General features: G+C 34.9%; 1 protein-coding gene across 23 annotated transcripts in view; it reads right to left on the minus strand.

The window, feature by feature from the left end:
* The window catches only part of C2CD5 (C2 calcium dependent domain containing 5), a 98,260-nt gene that overhangs the window by 17,881 nt on the left and 53,131 nt on the right, over positions 1 to 27,248 (minus strand). For all 23 annotated transcript variants that reach the window (XM_059185745.1, XM_059185736.1, XM_059185734.1 and 20 more), the window contains 11 exons: positions 23,464 to 23,578; positions 20,096 to 20,191; positions 17,076 to 17,267; positions 12,984 to 13,170; positions 8,854 to 9,018; positions 4,805 to 4,945; positions 2,613 to 2,676; positions 1,700 to 1,761; positions 1,384 to 1,482; positions 812 to 901; positions 232 to 319 (listed from right to left, as the gene is read on the minus strand). In XM_059185745.1, coding sequence (XP_059041728.1) covers positions 232 to 319; positions 812 to 901; positions 1,384 to 1,482; positions 1,700 to 1,761; positions 2,613 to 2,676; positions 4,805 to 4,945; positions 8,854 to 9,018; positions 12,984 to 13,170; positions 17,076 to 17,267; positions 20,096 to 20,191; positions 23,464 to 23,578 — 1,299 coding nt within the window. The remainder of the gene's footprint in view (positions 1 to 231; positions 320 to 811; positions 902 to 1,383; positions 1,483 to 1,699; positions 1,762 to 2,612; positions 2,677 to 4,804; positions 4,946 to 8,853; positions 9,019 to 12,983; positions 13,171 to 17,075; positions 17,268 to 20,095; positions 20,192 to 23,463; positions 23,579 to 27,248) is intronic.

Raw genomic sequence — 27,248 nt, forward strand, 5'->3', positions numbered from 1 at the left:
TATAACCAAAATCTAAAAAAAGGCAGCACTCTCTATGTAAATAAAATAAACACCAGTCAACCACCTATTCACATGTGAAAAATACCAAGTCAACCACAAAGTTACCTTGATAAACAGAAAAAGTGACAGTAACTCTTCTTCAAGAAATAAGTCATTTATTTAATCTACCTTTTTCACTGAACTATAACTGTAGACAAACATGAACTATGTTCCCATCCATCATAGGTTTACCTCTTTGCAATGACTTTTCAACATGTGTTTTTGTGGTCTGTAAAGCCTGATTTTTATCAAAAGTTATTGCAACTGCTGTGACTGTTACCTAGAATTACAGAAACAATATGATTAGCAAAATAATCATTGACAAAATAAGTTTCTCACAGATCTTCCTAAGTAATCTTCTTCAGTAATGGAACAATTTATATTAACTAACTAATCTGGTTTTCTGGTTAAGATTCTCAGCCAAAATTACAGAAAACCTCAGATATTTAGACTACAACTGAGTCTGCCATATATACCTAAACCTAAATATTCCAGAAAGAACTGAAGTACCTTCTCTAAAACATAGGGACTGAAGAAATCCCGTGTAAGTACGCATCCTATTACATATATGCCAGAAATGAGATTCTACCTTTGATAATTCAAAATTTAGAAAAATAAAACATATGTGGTCTGATTCATTCTAGTATGTTTGTTTAAAAATATTTTGAAGTAAAATCCTTTATATTTATTCAGTTATGGCAGATTTATAATATTAAAATAGATCAGATAAAAGTCAGAAATTTTCTTTAACAATAAACCGAATCTTAATTACCTGTATTAGTTCATCTTCAGGCAGAGATACTGTAAAATTTACGTGGCAAAGGCAGCAGGGGATCATAGACCGCAGTTTAAAATACAGGCTCTACATAATAGAATATATTAGTAATATCACTTCTTTCCATTTAAAAATTTTTTTAAACTGATTTTCCACTGCACATTATATCATGGCAAAAGAAAAGTTTTAAAAGATTAAAGCAAAGCTGGTCCACTTCTATTTTGTGTACTCTTAGATTATTTTAAATAATAATAAAAGATTTAATCATATTATCACTAAGTCATAAAAATATAAGACAAAAGATTTTTTAAAATTTACACATATGCAATACATTTCTTTGAAGCTTAAAGTTATAAAATAACTTAAAATATATTTAATCATGTGGCATATGAAGATGGAGAGCACAACTTTAGCATTTTACCAGATGAGAGAGTTAAGATTAATATAATATGTAAATAAAAATCATTCAGCCCACAACTGTGTAAGATATTCCAGATAATATATACTTTTCTTTTTTAACTGCATAATTCTTAGGAGATTTAATTAAAATATAGTCAAAATGTTCCTACCTTGAGCAAATTTTCACAGAGATCATTAAAGTTCTTATTAAGGGCTTGATTAGTCAGGTTAAGGCTGCTTAATCGGATTACTCTTACTGATGTGAACATCTAAATATGGGGAGATATAATAGCATGACATTTTATTATTTTTATCTAAATACTGTGACAGTTGATAAAACTGCCAAATAATGAGTAATAACAAATAATGTGGTATGAAAAAGGCTAACATTTTAGTTGCAATAAGGTGGTCAAAGAGAAAACATATTAAGAAGGAACTTGCTAAAATCATAAATGTTGTAGTTGCTTAAAATTATGAAAGGTTTACCTGTATTTCAGATGTCCAGTTATTTATACCAGGCATAATCTCTGTATTACAACTATAAAAGCCTGTCAAAATAAATCATAGTTAAACTATATGATATTATTTTATCTATTTTTATGTTAAAGAATAACATGTTTCACTTATTACATGGAATTCTAACTATAAGATCCATTTATTCTTTTTTCTAAAACACTACACTTTCAGTAAACTTTAGACCATCTTAATAAATTATGAGTTTGGGTGTTTTTTTTTTAATGTATTAACATGAAAGGATTAAAAATCAGTCTACCTAGAAGTACCTGGGTGGTTCAAGTCAGTTAAGCATCTGACTCTCACAGCCCTGAGATCAAGCCTCACAAGCTCTGTGCTCAGTGAGGAGTCTGCTTGATATCCTCTCCGCTTCCCTCTCTGCTCCTTCCCCTGCTCATGTAGATGAGCTCTCTTCTGGGTTTGAGCCCGGCATCGAGGTTCCCTGCTCAGCGGGAAACCCGCTTCTCCTTCTCCCCTGCTTGTGTTCCCTCTCTCGCTGTGTCCCCGTCAAATAAATAAAATCTTTGAAAAACAAATTAAATAAGTAAATAAAAAATAAAGATAAAAATCTAGTTCACCTGCATTTTTTTTTTTTTAAGATTTTAGTTTTTAGCCATCTCTAACATTGGGCTCGAAATTACAATCCCAAGATCAAGAGTCACATGCTCTATTGAGTGAGCCGGTCAGGCACCCATTCAGTTCACCTAAGTTCTAACATAAGTAATTGTAAACTATGTTTTATTAGCCTTGGAGCAGCAAAGTACATAACAGGATGTGACACTGATAAAGCCTTTAAAATAAATTTAGTATTACTATAATAATTTATGAACTAAAATATTGACATATAAAACGAATCTCATCTCAAAAGTATGTTTTTTCTGTTCACCTGAAGGAGGAGGAACATCAGTAAGCAGAGAATGTACATCTTCCATAGCATCTGTGTCATCAATCTGAAAATAAAAGGGTTAGAACTATTGTGTAAGTACTAAATGTATAATAACTTCAAATTTTTAAAAAAGCATTGTTTTTATTATTTACTAAATAGAAAACACAAGAGTCAAGAAAAAGTGGAGCCATTTTCCCCTAAATTAAAATACAAAACTTGAAAAAAAAAAAGCTCTGGGTGCCTGGGTGGCTCAGCTGGTTAAGCAATTGCCTTCAGCTCAGGTCATGATCCTGGAGTACCAGGATCGAGTCCCACATAGGGCTCCCAGCTCCACAGGGAGTCTGAGTCTCTGACCTTCTGCTCTCTCTCTCTCTCTCAAATAAAAAAATAGAATCTTAAAAAAGAAAAAAGTTCTATTATCTGTAAATTTCTCCACATTACTTATTATAAATACTTCTAAGTAAATATTTCACATTATAAAGTATACTCAGTTAAAAAAAAAAGAGAGAGCCTTTTCTCAAGCCTTTATGAGTACATGTTTCAAAAGGCTTATACAGATATAAACAATTATCTCTACTTGTATAAGTTAATAAAGGCAATTTTAAAAGATCTTTTGACTTACATACAAAACTGCTTTAAAACTAAATTACATAGGGATAATTAAAGGCATAGCTAAGAAAAATAAATCCAAATCCTATTTTTCTTATTCACAATTCACAATATTCCATTGTGAATAATAAATAGTGAAACCATCCAACTAGACATATGCTGACATTCATCTATACAGCAGGAATCTGACTGACTCTCACACACTTCAAGTGTCCCTTCACATTACCATTGAGACTTGAAGAACCATTTTTAACTTTACCGTAGCTATCCAGTCACGGCCATATCTCGGCCCACTATTCCCAAAAACATTCCACACCCAGTTCCAACTACAATGTCCTGTCTGTTCCCTCTCGTACTGAATCTGCACCTTCCTCTCAGCCTTCTACCCAGATCTGAAGCACTTTCACTCTCTACTTAGCCAGGATCTAGGACCATAAAGATCAATAATGCTCTAGAATGTTAAACAGATTCCTGGGGCCTACTTTGAAATTTTCATTTAGTTAATTTTCATTTACTAGGTCTGAAGTACGGGCTCCAGAATTTGCATTTCTTACAAGATTCCAGATGGTGCTGATGCTATCTAGGCAGTCACAGCACACTTTGAGTAGCACTACCCCAAAAAGTACCCTAGCACCTTTTACCTCCTCAGTCTGACATTTTCTTTTACCAACCTCCAATTTTTGTTCATTCTCAGACTGTAGAAAAATATGAGAAACAGGCAAACATCCATATAGTCTGAGTTTTCTACAAGTCAACACTCTCACCTCAGTTCAGTCTTGTGCATTTCCCATGGCTGACATCCTAATCACGTCCATAGGCACTGTTCTAGATTCTTCAAATGTCTAACCCCATCCCCAAAAAATTCTACCATGAGCTTCCTGCTTTACTAAAGTAAAGGCATCTGATGTTTTTCTCTCAACTGGAACCTTACCAGAACATTTCTGAGTATCCTCAATTGTTTTCCTTTCCTTAATACCAAAGGAAGATCATTTATCCCCATTGAAGCTAACTGTTTATAGGGCAGGGCAAAGGGAGCAGACTTGCGAGGCAGGAGGCTCCATAGATCTTCCATGCCACATTTATTCTCCAGGAAAGGTCTGAGTGTATTTTTATAATGGAAGCTCAACCATACCTTCTGAATTCAGTAAGAAAACACTATACTCAGAATTTGTAGTGCTATTATACACATGTGAAAGGATACAATTATACTAACATGTTATATAACACATGAAGCAAGTAAATACAGTAAATCAAAAAACAGCACTTTAAATTCATTCAAGTTTACAAAAATAGCTCTAAGAATTAAGCATTATTTTTTTAGTTTAGGCATTATCTTAATTTTATTTCAACCCATACATTAATTTTTCCAAAACCACCTGCATTATTGTACCTGGGCTTAATCAAAAAATATATTACCAACTTCTAATATTTTCAAATTTGCTATAATTTCTATAATAAACCTTTTGTATATTTACAGCAGTTGCAATAATACAAAATCACGTCACATCAATTTAGGATCTGATTGTAACAATATACATCTTATCTTCCAAAAACTTTGAGAAATTAATCTAAAGCAGTAATACCTCCAACACAAAAGCATCTTTTTTCCCATGTGAAAGGTCCAATTCCGTAACTTCATCAGAGCTTTCTGACTGAGATCTTAAAAGTCTTGAGCGCTGTCTAGGTTCTGGGATGGGTGATCCTATAATCTCTTCAGATATATCCTAAAAGAAATACATTTGCTTTATGTCATATGAGATAGTCTTTTTCAGTTTTGGCGTTATTTTGTAAACTGTAGACTTTTTTTCTTTTTACTCAAGTATAATGGACATATAACATTATATTAGTTTCAGATATATAACATGATTTCATACTTATACACTTCAGTTTGATTTTAAGTTTTTATATTAATAAATATCTGTAGAGAAGAAGTCTAAAAAATATATTCACAGCCTATATTTAATTTTAACTTTCATAACTAATTAGCCTTTTATAGAGTACACGGATATTTCCTTTTATCAATAATAGCAGCCTGGCTACACCTATCCATAAACATATAGGACTGCCAACTAGCAAGGCAATACTGACATCTAGTGTACAGAGAGGACACCACAACGAGTAGGGAACTGGCAGTCCTTTCAAATCAAAAGGTATTTTCTCTTTTTTTTAAAGATTTTATTTATTTATTTGACAGACAGAGATCACAAGTAGGCAGAGAGGCAGGCAGAGAGAGAGAGAGAGAGGGAAGCAGGCTTCCTGCGGAGCAGAGAGCCCGATGCGGGGCTCAATCCCAGGACGAAGGCAGCAGCCCAAACCACTGAGCCACCCAGGCGCCCCTCAAAAGGTATTTTCTACTCAGCATTTAAAAGACCGAAAAGCCCAGAAAAAATTAAAAATGTAGTCTCCGAAAAGGATTCTCACCTTTTTTATCTTTTCTTATCCAGTGGTAATTTTTCAAAGCTCCACATAATAAAATGAGGACTATGATAAATGTGTGCATGTATACATAATACATATATTATGCAGGTATTTGCTGTATAACTAATTAAGGTAAATAAACTTTGGTAGCTACAACAATGATCTTATTGAGGTCAGTGTATGGTGTGACCCCATATGGGTTTGCAAGCTTTTACCTACTACTACACAGTCAAAGATCAGAGCCAACCAGAGATTCTAAATATCTGTTGGCTACAAGGACTATCAGAATGTGAATACGTGAGCACAAATGCAAAAAACATAGCCTATTGTTGGCATAACAAAGCTATGTTTAAAAAAAAAAGAGAGAGAGTATAAGAATTTCTTTTCAAAATGAAGCTTTAAATGTTCATCACTAGTGCATACCTTACATAAGACTACCACAATTTGGGGGCACCTGGGTGGCTCAGTAGGTTAAAGCCTCTGCCTTCGGCTCTGGTCATGATCCTAGGGTCCTGGGATTGAGCCCCGCATCGAGCTCTCTACTTAGCAGGGAGCCTGCTTCCTCCTCACTTTCTCTGCCTGCCTCTCTGCCTACTTGTGATCTCTGTCAAATAAATAAAGTATTAAAAAAAAGAGAGACTATCACAATTTCATAATAGTGATCTATAAAGCAATTCTACATTCATTTCTCTTATTTATACCCCAAATTAACTTGCCCTGTATAATTCTGACAGGGTGCCTATTATAACGCCTATAAAATGAGAAAGAGCTTTACTTCAGAGGTAAAGCAGTTTGCCTGGGCTTGAAAACTACTTTAAGTGATAAACCTACCCAGTGCAATGCTCTTCCCACTAGATAACACCTTTCTTTTTATAATTTTTAATAGTTTAAGATTTGGTTATGCTTCTGTCATTATATTATGGACCTCATGAAAGCAACTATCCAGGATTTAATATATCTCAGATTCATAATGAAATTTCACCACTGGTCCTGTTTGTTATTCTGAAAGTTTTGCACCTTTTGATACCTTTGTTTGCCTGAATTATCTCCAGTTAAGTGGTACTACATCTCTGCATTTGAAAGATTTTTTAGTGCTGAGAAAAAAAAAATCAAACAAGAACATTCACTTCAGCTGGAGCTACCTTCCTAAGACAAGAAACACACTGATCCACATTTTCAGGGTGGGCATACATTCTCTCAGAAGAAGAAAAGATGAAACTGTAATATGACTAGTGACCTACTACACTGACTTTGTCAAACAAATTCTGAGATGTTATGCTAAAATAAGGAGAGACATATTAGAAAATTCATAAGCTAGTCTTTTTGTGGAAATACAGTCGTATTCAATACATTAAATCTAGATATGCTGAAATTTTAAGAATCGTGACAGATTTATTCCCCCCTCTAAAATGTACTGCTAATACAAAAGCTCAATAAATATTTATTGACTAGATGAAATAATTTAATTCACGTTCTCTAAATATGTTGGACTTTAAAAGGCTCATAAAGCCAGACAGACATGTAAAAGCTAAGTGCAGTAATATGGAACAAGCCCTATGACAGAAGCACATACAGAAACACCAGGAATGTAACGGAGGAAGGGGTCAATTCTTCCTGTGGGAGGTCAGCATGGTAAGTACATAGTTGATGAACACTGGTAAGCAAGAGTTCAGGTTCTTTCATGAAGCCCTAACATAAAGCTTTGCAAATTATTCTCCCCAAGAGGCATAAACACTATTTGTCAAATATCAAAACATAATTATAAAAGAAAAATAATGTACTGCCAACAAGCAGTCAGTAGTGTTGTGTGGAAAACTTTTACAATGGCTATTTAAACATATATTAACACATCAACTTCCTTAGTGAATTTAAAGAAGCTCTGTATCAGCACTGTTCAACAGAAATACAAAGCACACCTCGTAGGTAATAAAATCAAAAAGAAACAAAGTCAATTTTAATAAAATACTTAATTCACTATATCCAAAAGATTATACTTTCAACATGTAATTAATATAAAAAGATACTTGAGATAACTTATATTTTTTTTCTATTAAGTCTTCAAAATCCAGTGTGTATTTTATGCTGATAGCACCCTTCAGTTCAGACCAGAAACATACCAAGTGCTCTATAGTCACATGTGACCACTATCTACCACCACTGTATCTTTGAAATTCCTCTCAGCTGAACTCTGTGAGAAAGCTGTAAGTCTGAAGTTAAGAATGCAGATGCACTGTCCCAGATAATCAACCAAAATTCAATAGTGTGTATAAAATCAAATAATCACCATAATAATGTTATCCAAACACTTTCTTTGTACTGAAGTATTTCATGATTGGACACTCATAAGAAAACAAATAGATTCCTTCTAACTCCAACACTTCTTTCCTTCAATTCAGACTCTGGCTATGAGACACCCTCAGAGTAAGAGACACTGTGACACCTCCTACACACTTAGTATCAAAGACTGCCTATGAAAGTGGCAGGTAGGAAAATCCTGAGAAAGAAGCTAAAATGAAAAATGGTGTAGGGGCGCCTGGGTGGCTCAGTGGGTTAAGCCGCTGCCTTCGGCTCAGGTCATGATCTCAGAGTCCTGGGATCGAGTCCCGCATCGGGCTCTCTGCTCAGCAGAGAGCCTGCTTCCCTCTCTCTCTCTCTGCCTGCCTCTCCATCTACTTGTGATTTCTCTCTGTCAAATAAACAAATAAAATCTTTAAAAAAAAAGAAAGAAAGAAAGAAAGAAAAATGGTGTATTCTTTCCCATTTTAAGCATATAAATAAGAAATCTTTCTTTTAACTAAAAATGAACATTCAAACCATTTATTTCATCAAGAGGATACTACTAGAAAGAACTGTTCCAGGCCTCAGAAATACAGTCCCCCAAGGGAGTTTTATTCTACTAGGAATAACAAGCAATGACAAATAGAAAAAACGTATTTCTTTGGGTTTACACACACTCACAAGAGAAACAAAAAACAAACAAAAAGGGGGGATGGGGGTTATCAAAAATTGATGGAAGAAAACAATTTTCAAATAAGGCAGTCAGAGTCAGCTCCCTAAAAGGAGACATTTGAGCATGAATGTAAAGAAAGGTGAAAAGAATGAGTAATGAGGACAGCAAAAAAAAATATTTTATGTCCAAAATAAAATCACGCCAAAACAAGCTAACCCCTAAACAATAACTTACATAGTCACAATGTGGATTTATTTCACTTACCGGAGGATTGATTTCATATAATTCTTTATTCTTGGCAATTGTGTCATTTATCTTCTTTTGCATATGCGATATATGCTGTTCGTAGGAGCCATCATTAGGAGTCTTCCCAGCAATCTGAATGCCACCAGGCGTTGGTAAAGCTGCTAAATATACACCTGTGGCCGACTTGTAAAAATAATGGGGGAAATAATCAGAAAAAACTATCTAAAGAATAACAGTCCTTAAGTTTTCACATTTATGAAAGAGGTCTTTGCCTTAGAGGAAAAATATAATTAGCATCAGTGCACGTATGGGACGTACATTGGAAGAGTGCAGAAACACGTAACTGGTAACAGGAATTGGTTGCTTCTGGCGAGAATCCTGGGTAGGCAGGTGGGCCAGCATTGAAAGAAGGATTTGCTTTTCACTGCATACCCAACAGCCCTTTTCAATTTCTACCTTATGATTGTAAAAAATAAACTGCATTGAAAAATAGTGTAGAAAAAAAAAGTTTAAAAGTTGTTGAAAAGTAAATGTTTCATGATTGATTAAATAATGTCCCTTTAAAGTGACAAAGTAAAAGGGAAAATTTTGCAAAGCCAGTGAAGAAACTGAACTTCAAAAAGGACAGGAAACTTACTCAAGATCATACTGTCAATAAACGTCGAGAAGAGATTTGAATATGTTTCTCATTCTAAAATCCAAGAACCTGGGACACCTGGGTGGATCAGTTGGTTACGTATCTGCCTTCAGCCCAGGTCACAATCCTGGGCTTCAGGACCTCAGGCTCCGTACTCAGCAGGGAGCCTGCTTCGCCCTCTTTCTCCCCCTCCCTCTTGCTTGTGGGATCTTTCTGTCTCAAGTTTAAAAAAAAAAAAAAAAAAATCTAAAGCCCGAGAACTTTTCATGACACCACCCCACTTCATAATTACCAAGAAAGGAAACTACTTAATATAGATTTATTTTAAATAGTTAATTAAATCACTATTAATCTCTGACTCTGTAATGGTACCACATGCCAGCAGTATTAGAAAACTATTAAAGGAAATATGAAACACAGTATTTTCACACACACACACACACACACACCCTTATGTGCATTTACATTTAAACATGCTTACATAAGCAAAGCAACAAATATATATATATACAAGTATAAATATCAAATTGTTAACATCGAAGAAGTAGAATGCAGACAAGAAAAGACATTTCTTTTAACTCTGGACACTTGTGTATTTTGAACTGTGAAATTTTATTTTATTTTATTTTATTTTAAAGAAAGTGTATGCAAGTGAGTTGGGGGGGAGCGGAGAGGAGCAGAGAAGGAGAGAGAGAATCTTCAGCAGGCTCCATGCCCTGTTGAGCCAATGCAGGGCTCAGTCTCCTGACCCTGAAATCATGATCTGAGCTGAAATCAAGAGTCAGGCACTCCTGTGTGGGTTATTATTATTCTTTCTAATCAAATGCCAATTTTGTGAAAGTTCATCCTAAAAAGGGTATGATACTCTATGATGATGTCTGTGCAGTAGATGAAACTGATCCTCAGAAGCTCTCTCTCCTGGTTTGTCAGTGCCCATGACTGTGTCTATGACCCAGTCTCTAATACTCAAGCTCAGAACCCTCCTGCCGTATGAAACTTTAGCACACCACCTCTAACACATTCTAACTGTGCTCACTAACAAGGCAACAGTCCAGAAAGCTTGAGAACACAGACTCTGGAATAAGACAGGCCTAGGTTTGAAATTCAGTTCCAGTATATGTAATCATACCACTTTGGACAAGTCTCAATCTATCACAGCATCCATTTTCCCCTCTAATAAAGTAACCTTGCATTCCTTTTGGAGTAGCACAGAGCCAGACACGCAGTAGACATTCATCAGAGATCAATTACCACGGAAGCTACTCCTGGGGCCTTGAGACTTAACTGCACAAGGTAAACCACAGCACAAAGACCAAAATCTCAAACAATTATAATGAGTGTCACTAGTGGTCAAGAAGGAAAAGACTAGCAAGAATCAGAAAAGGCAGTATTTTAGGCAGACATTGAAAAATTACACAAACTAGTTTTCTGGGGCTCAACCACCAGAAGTATTTGATACAGCTGGCACAATGCTTTTTAAATCTTTGAATCTGAATCAAGTCTTAGTTTCACAAACACCCACCAATAATGACAGTTTTGTATTCAGCCAAATTATACATGTTTAATAATTGCTAAGCATGAAAGTTTTTAGATGAATGAATTACAATGAACACTTTCTTCACAAGTTAATCTAGATATCAAATATTTTAATATAAATCAGATTACTTTCATTAATCACTCTTGCTATAGAAATCTCTTGCTATAGAAATTATGATTACCTGATTAGTTTATCATTATCACACAATTATCCCCTACATACAGCAATTTACATATTTGTAAATGCATGAACAGGAAATAGTTTAGCATTTAATCTACAAATGCATACTGAGAAAAAAAATTAAAAAAAAATTAAAAAAAAAAATTCAAGTTCTGTAAATTTCTTTAAATTAAATTTCTATGCATCTCAGAAAGATGGCAGAGAATTCCAATTTGGAAAGTGCCAGTGTCACAGATAAAGATTGTAGCTAGCCAAGTGTCTAAAATAGGAGAGGATTTCCATAAATACTGTTAATCAGTTTCTACCTGGTCAGTATATATTGTGCAGGCACCTAGTTCTCTGGGTCTCAAACAACTTATAAAGACAACTCTTGCTTTCCCCATGATGACTTTTTAGTCAGAACTTCTTTTCTAATAAGACAAGATGAACATAAAGCTGAGATAAAGACCTTCCCACTTCCTCATAACGTTTCTTTTTCTATTTTTTTAAGTAGGCTCCATGCTGGGCATGGAGCCCAGTGCAGGCTCAGACTCATGATTCTGAGATCAGGACCTGAGCTGGGGTGAAGAGTCAGATGTTCAACCCACTGAAACACCCAGCACCCCTCTACTGCCTCACAATATATCAACACTTAAGAAAAACATACTTAAGAAAAAGAAAAAGAGGGCGCCTGGGTGGCTCAGTGGGTTAAGCCGCTGCCTTCGGCTCAGGTCATGATCTCAGAGTCCTGGGATCGAGTCCCGCATCGGGCTCTCTGCTCAGCAGGGAGCCTGCTTCCTCCTCTCTCTCTCTGCCTGCCTCTCTGCCTACTTGTGATCTCTCTCTGTCAGATAAATAAATAAAATCTTTAAAAAAAAAAAAAGAAAAAAAAAAGAAAAAGAAACACATACTTCATTGCACATTCCACTGTTGACCACAGGAGCACATTTACGATGAAACTTAATTCCATATCCAGCCGTAGGCTGTTTCATATGTATTGCTTTATTTTCTTCCTACGACTAAAGATTATTTTAGCATAGTGGTCCTCCCCCTCAGGAGTGATTGTGCCCCTGCAGGGACATCTGGTAATGTGTGGAAACATTTTTGTTCATCACACTGAAGGGAAGCATTTAGTGGGCGGAGGCCAGGGTGCCTGCTAAACATTCTACAGTGACCACAACAGCCTCCTACAATGAAGAGGGTTCCAGTCCCGAATATCAACTGCGCTGAGGAGAAATCTTGTCTTAGCAATGCATAAAAAATAATAACGTCCAGAAAAATGATGACCCACTTACTAAACAAGCTACACGTAATAATTTTTAGAAATCTCACTATTGGGGCGCCTGGGTGGCTCAGTGGGTTAAGCCGCTGCCTTCGGCTCAGGTCATGATCTCAGGGTCCTGGGATTAAGTCCCGCATCAGGCTCTCTGCTCTGTAGGGAGCCTGCTTCCTCCTCTCCCTCTCTCTGCCTGCCTGTCTGCCTGCTTGTGATCTCTGTCTGTCAAATAAATAAATAAAATCTTTAAAAAAAAAAAAAAAGAAATCTCACTATTGAGATTGTCAGAATATAAAAATATAATATAAATAAATTCTATATAATTTCATTAGTTGAATTTTAAATAATTCATAATTATAAAAATAAAATGTTTAAAAGCCTATAACCCTATTTTTTACTTCCTATAATGTCCCAACCCTTAAAGATCTTAATGCCAGTTTCTTTAAATAAGTCCCTTTAAAAGACTCTTTGAATCACATGAAACAGAATCTATTACAACTACAGGAATCACAAAACAAAACCAAAACATCTAAACTTACCGCTAAGCCCATCAACATATTTTCACCCACTGTGATCTGAATTCTCAGTCCAAATAAAGCATTCATTCCTTTGAGTTTTAGTTTATTCATTAGCTGAGTATGCACTTCATATTCCATAAATGGCAACAGATTACTGATAGCTGTGGCATTTGCTTCTGCCTGTGCTTTCTTTTTCAAGCGACATAACCTGTTAAGGAAAATAATTCAGTCACTAGACAGTATTCCTGGTACTATCTCAAGAAATGTCCAATTTTTAAAACTTTCTATAAGTGTACTTAATTAAAACATTTACTTGTTTCAAATGGGCTTATTAAGTTATATCAATAATCTTTTCTGTCAGTTTTTTCATTGTGTATGCTTTCGCTAAAAGTCCTATCTTAATAAATGAAAAAGAAAAATCTCAAACATCTCTAGAAATGAAAAAATTACCAGTCAAGATCACTAGAGAATATAATTTAAAATCTTAGGTTTCATAACTCCATGTGGTCATATGATGAATGGACAGCAAAGGAAAAAAGTTAATTTACTCATTCAAAGAACACAAAACTTTCCCTAGCATCTACCATGTGCTAGGCCCTGTTCTAGATAGTGAGCACTAATCAACAAACAAAACACAGAGCCCCCGTTCTCATGGTTATATTCCAGTGGAGGGGGATGGAAATAAACAAAGAAACAAGGTAAGGTTGGATTATGTTGAAGACTCAGGTGTCTGAAGAAAATGAACCAGGTGACGTGAATTGGAATAACTAGAGAGAAGGCCTCACAGGAGAGAGGATACCTGACTTGGGATCTTAAAAACAAGATGGAGCCAAGAAAGCTAGAGAAACACAATTACAGAATGGGGCGGATGTATTAGCAGAACCAAAAGGAAACTACTGTGCTAAAGTGAAGTGAGTAAGGGTGAGAGCAGCATGGATGGGGGTGCAGTTAAACGGGGACATGATCATGTTAGGGGCTTACAGGTCATGCTAAGCAATCTGATTTATTCTACCAGCAATGAGAAATTCAGGTATGTTTTTAAGTAGTAACATGATCCAATTTATGTTTTAAGATATCACTTATATTCCTACACAGAACATGGAATAAGGATGACAGAACTGATGAGGAAATGGTAACAAGAAGCAATATAGGTGACAGACAATGACAGCTTAGACTAAAAAGGTAGCAGTAAAGATGAAGGAAAGATCCCCAAACTAACAAAGGGTATTAATGTTAGTAGTTACCAATCTTCAGCTTGAGAGTTCATTAAAAAACAATCACTAGGACCCATCCCCAGAGATTCTCATTCGATAGGTCTGGAGTAGAGCCTGAGAATCGTCATTTCTATAAGTTCTCTCAAGGCTGGTGATCCTACTAATCTAGGGATGACACTCTGAAGACTGGTGGACATTAACTCCCTCCTACCTAAAACAAACAAAACACTGGATAAATTATGTATTTCTAAGAATCTTCTTAAAAGCATCACAGGACAAGGGCAAGGGGTTAGTGGAGAGTATAAACATAAGGAGACAGCACAAGGAGGTTCTTTTGTGGTAAGGGAACACAGTTTAGTGTCTTAACTATGGTGGTGGTTACACAAATCTACTTGTGGGATAAAGTTGCATAGAATTATACATATATACACAAATACACAAATGAATGCAAATTTTAAAAAGTGTAAAAACTGAGTAAGGTCTGTAGTATGGTTAACAGTTAACAATGTTAATTAATTGTTAACAATTAATAATGTTAATTTCCTAGTTGATATTCTACTATAGCTGTATAAAATGCCACCAATGAAGGAAGCTGGGTGAAGACTACGCGGGATTCTTTGTACCACTTTTGCAACTTTCTGTGAGCCTATCACAGTCTAAGGAAACAAAACACAATGAATAATAATGAAAAGAAGTAACAGAATAAAAATATTTTTCAGATATTAAAACTATCCATTAAAGAATCAGTCACAGGTTATAACATATAATAAAAGATTTGAAAAAGAACAAAATGAAACTTACAGAATAAAAAAAGATTATCAAAAATTTAAAACCCCAATTATTGGGCTTACTGGAATATTAGAGACAGCTGATGAGAGAATTTAATATAGATATGAAAGTATCCAAAATGTGACACAGACAAAATGACAGAAAATACAGACAAGAGAATAACACAAAAGAGGTAGCGAGAAAGTCTAACACTTTTAATTTCAGTATCAAGAAGAAAGAGATGAAACATAGAACTAATATCTAAAAATTGTCTAAAGCACATGAAAGAATCTACAGATTCAAGAATCCCAATATAAAGCAATTAAGATAAAAGAATTCCATACCTAACATTTCACAGGGCAATTGCAGAAAACCAAAGACAAACAGAATAACTCACACATAGCCTGGTTGTGGGGGAGGGGGACAAATAATAAAAGTTAATCTAATAGGTTATTTCTTAATAGTAGTAATGAAAACCAGAAAGCAATGGAAGAGTATCTTCAATGTGCTGCAAGAAAATAAATGGCAGCCCAAAACCTTTTCAAGGTAAGTCAGTATTTTCAGACAAGCAAAATAGACAGTTCACCAGCAGCAGACCCACCAAAATAAATACTAAAGGGTATTAGCAAAAGAAAAACAATCCCAAATAGAAGGTCCAAGATGAAAGCAAATGTAAATAGATGAGAAATACATTTGAAAATAAAATTTGTGGTGCCTGGGTGGCTCAGTGGGTTAAAGCCTCTGCCTTCAGCTCAGTTCATGATCCCAGGGTCCTGGGAACAAGCCCTGCATCGGGCTTTCTGCTCACCACGGAGACTGCTTCCCCCTCTCTCTGCCTGTCTCTCTGCCTACTTATGATCTCTGTCTGTCAAATAAATAAATAAAATCTTAAAAAAGAAAAGAAAACTCAACATGACTTTGTAAAATAACTGATGCAGAGAGGTTAGTCAGGAGGACAGTGTCAAAGAATACCACATTTGGCATGAAGAATTAGACACAGCAAGGAGATCATTAGTTAAAATAAAGAAGGCTAGGGGCACCTGAGTGGTTCATCAGTTAAGAGTCTGCCTTTGACTCGGGTCATGATCCCAGCGTCCTGGGATCGAGTCCCATATCAGGCTCCTTGCTCAGAGGGGACCCTGAGCAATCTTTTAAAAATAAATCTTTTAAAAATAAATAACAAAATAAAATAAAACAATATAAAATAAAATAAAGAAGGCTAATATGAAAGAAGTGGAGAAAAATCAGTGGTTCAAAAAGTAAATGACACCTACAAGACTTCAAAGTCGGGTATGAAAGTATATGAGTCTGAAGCTCAGCAGAAAGTTCTGGACTAGAGTTGTAAATGTGAGAGTCACAAACATACAAAAAGCACACAGACCTATAGGAGTTGATGAGTTCAACTGGGGAGAGAGCTTTGAGAAGAGGGTACAGAACCATGGCCTTTCTAGGATCAATAAAAGGAGGAGGAATCAACAAGGAGACTAAGGATTATGCATAAAGGTAGGAAAAACCTGGGGCAGGTTGTGGCAGGAGGCACTATGAAGTCAAGAAGTATGAAGGAGAAAATGATCAACTGTGTGATACTGCTGAGATGTCAAGTAAGAGGAAGACAGAACTGCTCAATGGATTTGGCAACCTGGCAGTAGTTAGTGACCTAGACAGTAACAGCTACTTCCTGCATGACAACCACAATTTATCATGTCCTACTCCAGGACATTTTAAAAGGAACTGTCAATAGCTAAATGAATTAATAAAAGAAACACTAGATGGCATTGTTCTTTAAAAGAAAAAAAATTAATTTCTAAAATGTATTACATAATGTCCTTAAAATAGAGACACATTACTAGCCCACAACAGGTTAATTAGTAATCTTCATAATAATAAATGTCTGTACAGAATTTAAGTGTTTAAAACTGCTTTTGTTTATGAACTTTTTTGAGTTTTATAAAGAGTGTATTCTTCCTCCCAATTTTGTATGTGATTAAACACAAGATTTGGATAGCATTGCCCAGCCTGCCCAGGACCACACAGGTAGGAAAGGAGTACAGCTGACATTTGAAACATGTCTATTTGACTTCATACTCCATAACTCTTTCAAGGACCCTAAGTAGTGTTTGTGTAAATATACCTTGCTTGAATAAGACAACCTTTTCCAATAACGGTTGCATCTATTGGGAGGTCTATAGTTGTAAAGAGAACATCAGGAACTTTTTGTTTCCTGCAGTTATAGCAGTACGTGAGATGAGCTGGGAATGGCATATTTAGTTCATCATATGGTATGTGGCAAAATCCACAGCCAGCAGGCAAATTTTCTTCTAGCCTGTATGAATACACAAAGAAAATAAAGACTTCTTTAAAATTCTATGCATTTTTTTCAAAAATATATTTTTCCTATACAGTACTTATATACACACTACACTGCAACTTCTACCACCATAGGTTACAAGAGTACCACTATGACTACTAGAATTAAAAATGACCATGAAATCAGAACCATACTCTTTCGTATGAGAAAAGACTTACATAAGTAGCCACTGATTTGCATCAATTCATACGTTTGAGGATGTCCCACCTGACAAAAACCACTATTATCCCAAAGGTTGCTCTTTGTGATACAACATAAAAAAACATGGTTAAATACCAATATAACTCAAATAGAATCACACACACACACACACACACTCACACACACACACGAATTCCCAAGGAAGAAAAATCTCTTTAACCAGACAATCTAACAATTTGAAAAAAAAAATTATGATCAAAAACAAACCTATTTAAAAATTTAAAAAGTCAAAAATAGGCATAATCTTATATTTCTAATTTCTAGTGACTGCTTTTAAGATTTCTGAGAACCGTTTCACAAGCAACATATATATCATATATAAACCACAAAGGACCATACACAACCTTCCCAATCACTGTAAAATGTTTGTTGTAATAATGTTTATGAATTCATTTTAGAATGATTAAGTATTTTTTTCACTCATCAAATCTCAGGAAATTCAGGGAACAACAGAAATGAAAGCAAAAGGAAGTTCATGGAGAACTCCAGACTTTCACAAAGCCACACCTTCTAGGGCTCCGGAAAGACATGGGTTCTCAATTCACTCCAAGCTAAAGCGACCTGTTAGAAGTTGAAACTTGGCAAGTGGACAAATTAAAGAGAAAGGAATGCTGTACTGTATCTATTATGAGTCAGGCTTCTTGCAAGTTCCTTGTACATATTATTTCATTAAATATCCACAATAACCCTCTAAATCTAATCACTCCCAGATTCTTCTTTTATTGTTGAGATGGCATTCTGGTATATTAGAAGTAATAGAGAAATCAAACAGGTTCTAAATGGAGTTGTGCGACCTCACACAAATCTTTTAACCTCTCAGAGCCTCATCTATAAAACTAGAATAATAATACTTACCCAGAAAGGCTAATAAGCATAGCATACACCCAATATAATGTGCAGCAAACAGTAACAAAAACTAATTCTTCTTGGCCTAAAACTAACTGGAGATACTAAGTAACTTATTCAGTCACACTAAATACTAAGTAGCAGACCTCAGATTCTTTTTTTTTTTTTTTTTTTTAAAGATTTTATTTATTTATTTGACAGAGAGAGATCACAAGTAGGCAGAGAGGCAGGCAGAGAGAGAGGAGGAAACAGGCTCCCTGCTGAGCAGAGAGCCCAATGCGGGACTCGATCCCAGGACCCTGAGATCATGACCTGAGCCGAAGGCAGCGGCTTAACCCACTGAGCCACCCAGGCGCCCGACCTCAGATTCTAATGTCAGGTTGTTTGAACCAAAGCCCATGAGTTACAAAAAGACATAAAAGGATGAAAACTGGGGCAATTTTTAACTAAACACCTCACAGAAAGTTGAACTTAAGTGATTTAATATTATAGGCATAAAAATAGAAGTATTTAAATTTAGGAAAACATTCGAAATATGAAATCTAGAAAAGGGACTATCTCTGAATATTGAGATAATGGGGGATGTTTTCTTCCTTCTACTCTCCTATATTTTTCAAATTTTCTCTAGTAAGCAGAAATAATTGTATAGCAAGAAAGAAGGGCATTTTCCTCTTTTGCAGATTGGGATGGTATCTGTTGCACTAGAATGCCATAAAAGAGAATTAGAATTCACTGTATCCACCCAAGCCAGAATATCAAAATAATCAAGCTGCATTGGAAAGGTCATTTGCTCAATTGGACTTCTAACCACTCAAGAATGAAAATCAACTGACATGTTTCAGAACTATGTATGGAGCATCACTGGGACAACTCACCAGCAGGCAGTTTTCTCAACAGAACACTCTGATCTTTAATATACTTCACAATGTTCCACATCTCTATTTTCCTATTTATGATGACTTTCAATGCTCAGTAATATATTATAGTCAAAATCCATTTTTAATACAAGCTAAAGAAGACACCGACCAAGGTCTTCTGTTTGCCTGCCTGAGCTAGAATATTTTTGTTATACAGAGACTGGCAAATTTACACTAAAAATAAAGCAAGTATGCAAACAGTGGAGTAAGGGGTAATTAAAATTTACATTATCCAGGTATACTCTGGCACCAAACAAACAGTTTTATGTATGTGTATTTGATAATCTCATCTGTTTATGGGAAGCATTTTTGACATTTATGGAAGTCTACAGATTAAGGGATGAATAAATAAACTAAAAAGTAATCTCATTTAATTTCACTTTCACAAACATTAAAGTTATACTTCACTTTCTAAGAGCTTTTATATATAATTCTGGTAAAATAGTGTTTTGTTTTATAAATTATAAATTTTCTTTATGCAAATTGTTTTACAACCTTTTTCTATTTCAGAAGTAAGACTAAGGGAAAGGAAAAAATAAAAAATTATTTCTATACTGTAACAAACAAAAAATATATACTTGAAATTCTCTGATAGTCACATATGTAATTTATCAAGATACTAGGAAAATTATAATAAGGTGTGTCATATAGTATAGAACAGTACTTCTTTAGGTAAAAAGCAGTAAAGTGTGCTGGTCCTGATCCCTACAGTGTACCGCTGAAACCCACCCTCATACAGAATTATCCTGGCTCTAAAGTTAAAAGTCAACTTCTCCCTTCCTTGCCCTTATAGAAAAGAAGCCAGGCTGCCATGACAACCTCTGTTCCAAACAGCCCTCCACGGTGCCATCCTGCAGAAATCTAGGGTTGAGTACAGCTGCCGTGCCGGATGCAGATAAAATACAGACCTCTTCACTATAAGAGAAAAAAATATTAAATAGTTATTATCTCCAGGGAGCCTAGCTTTGGAAAGTGTTCAATATCAAAGTGATTATAAGGGTGACAATTTAAATTCAAGTTAGACTCTACTAAATATTAATCATATCATAGGATTATCTCCTACCCTAGAATAAAAAATAGAAATAATTATTAAAATGAAAAGGGCAAGAGTTATTACTTTAGAAGTATAAAAGATAAAGTATAATATTAATGACAATAAATTCCTTTAAATATGGTAAAACGGACAAATACTGAAATGTTTCAAAATAAAAGTAGTAACAAATTATATTGCTGAATTCAGCAATAATCCATAAAACTATATTAAAGCACTGTTTAAATGACATTGAAGTTCATTAGTTACTTTAAAAGCTTAATATGTAATAATCAATATCATTATTGCTGTACCTTTAAACTTAATAACAAAAGGTATTTGAAACAAACAGTATCCAAAATACACTAAATGGAGCTTAAACTACATCATTATATGTATAATTAAAAAGTTATTTTCTAAAGAATTCTTTCTTTATTACATAATCAATATCATTTATTACATAATATCAATTTATTACATAATCAATAAAATTATTGAATGAGAGCACCTAAAGCAAATGACAAAAGTAGCAGTCAAGGGACAAAATGATGAAAACAAAGTATAAATGGACCAGAACCCTGAAAGGACATGAAAGAAATGGTCACTTGATCGGTAATTGAGTAGAGAGAGGCCAGTCTTAAAATGTTTAAGTGCGCACTGGAAATGTCAAAGAATAATGTGGAGCCACGGAGAGTACTGGATTAAGTAAGAAGGAGCTATGGAAGCAGAAGTACATTTCAGAGAGTTAATCCAGTAATAGTAAATCGGATGGATTAGAACAGAAACAAAATTTGTAGATAGGATTTAAACACAAAGACTTGTTTTGAGGTTTGGAGGGAAAAAAGAAGCTTGAATCAGGTGAATTCAAATGTCTAGGTAAATTGACTCCTTTCTGTAGATCCCTGGATCTATCTGTGACCTAACCCCTGCCACACTGAATCTATACCTCTGGACTTCTCTGTATGCTATTCTTCTGCCCTGGAACACTCCCCTCATGCCTCCTCTCTTCATTCACATAATTCACACTCATTCCCTGAGATTTAGTTTGACGTTTCAGTTACTTCATTAACACTTTTTTTTTTTCATTAACACTTTCTTCCGATCTTACTTCTAAACTCCAATCCTCTGGATCCCACAGCATCTCTATCATAAAATGTGTTATACTTGTCATAATCCTCCAGGAGAAATCAATCTGATGGCAAGAACCATCTTTTAAGGGCTCCTGGGTGGCTCAGTTGGTTAAGTGTCCCACTCTTGATTTCAGTTCACATCATGATCTCTGGGTCATGGGATTAAGCCCTGAGTCAGGCTCTGTGCTTAGGAGTCTCTCTCTTCCTCTGCCCCTCCCCCTGCACTCTCTAATAAACAAAATCTTAAAACAAAACAAAACAAAACAAAAAAAACCACCACTACATCTTTTAAAATTATAACCCTAGGGGCCGCCTGGGTGGTTCAGTGGGTTAAGCCTCTGCCTTCAGCTCAGGTCATGATCCCAGGGTCCTGGGATCGAGTCCCTCATCGGGCTCCCTGCTCCTCAGGGAGCCTGCTTCCTCCCACCCCAGCCTCTGCCAGTCTCTCTGCCTGCTTGTGATCTCTCTCTGTCAAATAAATAAATAAAATCTTTTTTAAAAAATTTAAAAAAAACTAAAAACAAAAAACTATAACCCTAGGAACTGAAAGCATATGACACTAAAACTATGAATGAGCCAAGACTATCTACTGGGAAGTAAGGCAGGTTAAGCATAAAAAATTATTATTTTAATACAAGTAGAACAGCTACACTGAGGACAAGAAGGTGCAAGAACATCATACATAGTCAGCAGAAGAAAAGAAAGGACCCTCAGAAGATAAAACAGCATGTCTCTGTAATGTCCACATTTACTGGAGTCTAATCATTTTTCTCCTAACAATAAAGACCACCATAGGCACAAGAGAACTACTGGTGTAACAGCGGGACAGTTAAGAATTATTCAAGAATAGGTGGGAAAATAAGATAGCAGAAGGTCAAACAATTTCTAGATGATATCTGTTATAAACTTTTTTTTAAAGATTTTATTTATCTATTTGACAGAGAGAGAGTACAAGTATGCAGAGCAGCAGGCAGAGGGAGAGGAAGAAGCAGACTCCCCACTGAGTAGGGAGCCCAATGTGGGGCTCAATCCCAGGACCCTGGGATCATGACCTGAGCCACCCAGGAGTCCCTGTTATAAACTTTTTGAGTGGCTAAAAACAGGGTTCATCAATGGCAGTCATAAAGTTAAATCAGAACCTGAGTAAGGAACTGGGCAAAGTCTTGGTCAAGGTAAGAGTCAAAATAAGCCAGATGTAAATGAGCAAATGAGATGGATGGAAAATATCAAGCTGTGATCCAAAAGTGAAATTTTATAGTTTCAAATTTTTAAAGGTAAACAGTTTTGAGCAATAATGAAGTCCAAAATGTGGTTGAAAGTTAAGTGGGGATAGAGGAGGACTTGTGAATGAGAAAGCACAAGGTCAAGCTGTTGAAAGGAGGGTAACCATGTTCAACTGGTGGAGACAGCAGAGAATTAAGAAAGGTGGAAGAATATTTTGGAGGCAGAAAAGTCTGAACTGTGGAATGGCAAGGACTTGAAAGTACCAGAGTTTGCTGAGAGGAAAGGTAGGAGAAAAAGGAATTGAGAGTAAGGGTATGGAAGTCCCTTCCTAACTTGACAGAGACAAGAAGGATGATGTGTTGGTAGGATTAGTGAAAGAAGGCAGAAAGAGTTTACAGACAAACTTAAGAGACAAATGGCAGTTCATTTACAATAGATCAAGGGTCCCAATATTCCAGAGGAAGGAATCAGCAGGGCCACAAAATGGAGTAAAGTCGGCCTAGAATTAATACTTGCTGTGTGCCAGTATCAATTCTCATTTAATTCTTCAATAACCTTAATTGATAGGTGGTCTTTATCTCCATTTCAATCTATAAATTGAGGCTCAGAGGAGTAGTTACTTTCCCAAAGTTTTACAGCAATTTAGTGGCAAACGTGGCACATGGACCTCAGTCTGATATACTCCCAAGGCCCGTGCTCCTAGATCATGCCACAATTCTTTTCTTTATACTTGCATAAAACTTTTACCCTTTCAGATGGCAATCGGTAAATTACAGCATCTAGGAAATCAAGTTATCATTTACCAGATGCTAGTTGATTCACTGTAGCCCACTACAGCATGACAGCCTAATGCTTTAGCATGTGATTTTATTTCTTGTCTGATTTCTGCCCACCACGCATCTCGAGTTTCTGGTTCATCTGAAAAATAAATTTTAAATCAGTTCACTACTCAATAGCACATTGTCTATATGATAAAGAAATGTTTAAAATGAACATACTTTGGAAGGCAAAGACATACTGGTCTATAACAGATTTTAAAACTAACTTCACATGTTTAAAATGTTATTTCTCAAAAGGCTTATTAACATTTTAATTCAATGTTACTTCCAAAAAAGTTTAACATTTTAAACTTGATTGATAGAAAATAAACCAGCTAGTTCTATTGCTTTATTACTTCAGAGGACATCTATACTATAGAGAGGTATTTTATTACCTACAACTTAAAATGTAGACCCAGAGTTTCCAGATTCTAATCCTAAACTGAGAGGATATTCTGTGTCTCACTCACCTTGCTCAGTGAACATTTTGAGTCATATCCACAAATTTAATTTAAATTCTGATTTCATTTCCTGGTACCTATTTTTTTTTTTTATAACCCACTATATTCTAGGTTCTTTCCAAGGCAAAGGTTTGTCAATGTTAAAAAAGAGAAAGCCATGTAGCCATCCTTGTGGGTCCTAAAGCAAAGTAACAAGAAATGAAGGGACTAGCCAATTTAAAAATAAAGAAAGCAAATACATTTAAAGATTATTACAAATAATTTGGTTAATGTATATAAGGACAAATTTCAGTTAGTACACTGTAACTTCATATATGGTTCTGTAATTAAGAAAATGCCTCAGAATCACAGCACTGCATTTTATTACCACAGAGGAGTCCAATATTGCTTGTAATAAAGCATTATAAATGGAGCATCTGGCACACATCCTTCCTAATCACTTGCATTTAGCTGCAAAGTACTGGTGAAGAGCAGCTGCAAATTATAGTAACATTTCATGTGCAAAGATGTTAAAAACAGAAACAGTATATAATGAGCATATCCTAATGTGTTTCTCTTTGGAGCCCATTCCATTTGGGAACAATTTGGGATAGAAAAAACTTAATCTAACTCAAAATAGGATGCTAACCTCCTGTTGTAAATTTTCCATATAAAAGGCACTATTAAAACTGAAAATCAAACAATCCAAAAGCTTTCTTTTTTGAATTTCAGTACATATTCAGTTTTCAAAATGATTTTTAAATAAGCAGAATAAGTAGAATTATACTCACTAGTAAAATACTGATGACAGCAAAATAAAGAAAGGTTAAAAGGCTTGTTATAGCTGACATTCCTAGGATGTAATTTTGTTTCCTCCACAGGGAGGAGGATCAGCAGAATAGAGAAATGAGATAAAAGCCAGAGCTACAAATGATGCCAGCTAGTTCTCGTATTAAAGTTTTGGATCCAAGACAGAGCTACACTAAAACTTTCTTTCAGGAAAAAAAAAAAAAAAAAAGAAATCCAGACTCCAGGAAACTGAGGAAGAGATCCAAGGACAAGATAAAATAAAGAAAGAAGAAAAATAGAAAAGACTACAATATGGTACTAGCAATCAATATTATGAATTAAAAGGGTAAGGCAATTAGGTAGCCCTATTTTGTGTAAGAAATGTGTAAGGCAATTAGGTAGCACATACATTATTATGTTAAAGAATTTCTTCATATTCCCCCTGAAATACAGACATTAACAGCACAAATACACTCTCAAATCCATTCTCTATTTTAGGTATACATGTTCCCAGACCAATTTGGGTATCTATTTAACGTCTTCCTTTCTTAATAAGGGAATCTTTATCATAAGACAAAAATTTACTCAAGCAGTTGCTCAATCTATCAACTTATTTATGATTCTCTAAAAGTAAGTATCATAGATATAATAGAAATATATCTCAGTTTGGAAAACAACAATTTTCCCCGAAAAGCTATGTAAAATAAAGTTTAACTTTTTTTAAAAAACACTAGTAGAACCTGCTATTTACTTTTTAAACCTTTCTGGGAATTTAAAATATTATTTGCTAAAGCAAATAACTGTATACTATGTTTCTATAAAAGCAGATTTTCTCACATTAGATTTGCCTACATCTGTGCCACAAGTAATACATGGTAGCCTTTCTGTTTTAAATTGAATTTTACAGAAAGTAATCCATAACATTATTTTTTAAATTAATTTTTAAAAAATGGAGGAAGTTACTTTTTTAAGCTCAGGATATATTTATTTAGAAATGGCCAGCATGTCTAAATGGGAAAGTAGGTAATAATTACTATGAAATACATATAACCACATAGAATACAAAGTTTATTTACATCAAACTTACCTTGGTATAACACACAAAATAATCAGATAATTAAACCAAACACTATGAAAGAGTAAGTGGCTGATTTAAAAAAAAATAATAAACAAAACAAAAAGCTGAATGCAGCACAAGTGGAGCATTCATATTCTTCTGGCAGGTTCACAAGCAGCCTTTATTTTGACACATGAGCCACACAACTGCACATGGGGATGCCATTGTTGTATTTAATACAATATTTACAAGTTTAATAAAAGCTAAAGAGTTACATAACAGGGGAGCTAAGGAAGCAAATGGCATATGTCCACACTCCAAAGAATTTGTTAAATTTTGTTTTTGGCTTAAGCAAAAGCTCAGAGAACAAAGGGTTTTGCAAAGCAGATTCAGCAGACAGGAGCCAGAAACAGTGGATATTTTGGCGCATGCTTGGATCAGGTGACAGTACAGACTGAAAACTATGGCAGCTCACTGAAATGGTTACAGAAAGTAATGGCCCTAGATTCTAGGTGAAAGCAAGGCAAGCATACAGTAGGGAGCACTTCATCACAAACTAGGAATTGAATTAACAATAATTATCTACAACTGTAAGCAAGAAGCCAAAGGATGAATTTGTTGGCTATTAAATTTAGGGGTTATTTAATTAAAATAAAATTAAGAATAATCAATTTAATTAATATTAAAAAATTAGATTTATCTTCAAAGTCTATATATTTATGGCAGAGATGAGCCAGAGAATATTCATATAGTAATGATTCAGCCTAACTTATATCACTGAAGATTCAGAAATATCACCATATTTAATCCTATAATAGAATTTTTAAAGCCTAAAAGCTATTAACTGTATTCTTATGAGAAACACACTAGTTGAATTTGAATTGTTTTACACTCTCCAAAAGTCAAAACTGAGGATCTACTATACTTACATAAAGGCAAAACAAAGAATCTGGCTTAAAAATTTATGGCAATTATACATGCCACTCATGAAACTGGATACAATTTAATTACTTGAAGGAAATACAGCTGAGATGTGAAAGTCGCAATTAATCAACAATTCACAGATGTCAAGAAAAAAATATCTTCACTTTAAATACCATGCTCCTCCTAATAATCCATAGAATTATTTATAATTTTAAAAAGACCTCATTTTAGGAGAAATTAAAATTTATTTATTAAATAAATTTTATTTAAAACTATATTACTTTTTTCTACTATGGGTCAAAACTCTTCATAGATAATATCACAAATCTTTTTTTTAAATTAAGATTCTAATTTTAAATAATCTCTACAGCCAACATGGGGCTCAAACTCACAATCCCAAGACTCGTATGCCCCACTGAGTGAGCCAGCCAGGTGCCCCACAATCTTTTACTATATCCTTTTATTTATAGTCATGAACTGGGTTGTAGGTCAATACTTCAGTGATGCTTCATTTAGAGGTAATGTCTGCACACTTGGTTGGCATCACAATTAATTTATTT

This window comes from Mustela lutreola, chromosome 8 (genome assembly GCF_030435805.1).
Source record: "Mustela lutreola isolate mMusLut2 chromosome 8, mMusLut2.pri, whole genome shotgun sequence".
NCBI lineage: Eukaryota > Metazoa > Chordata > Mammalia > Carnivora > Mustelidae > Mustela > Mustela lutreola.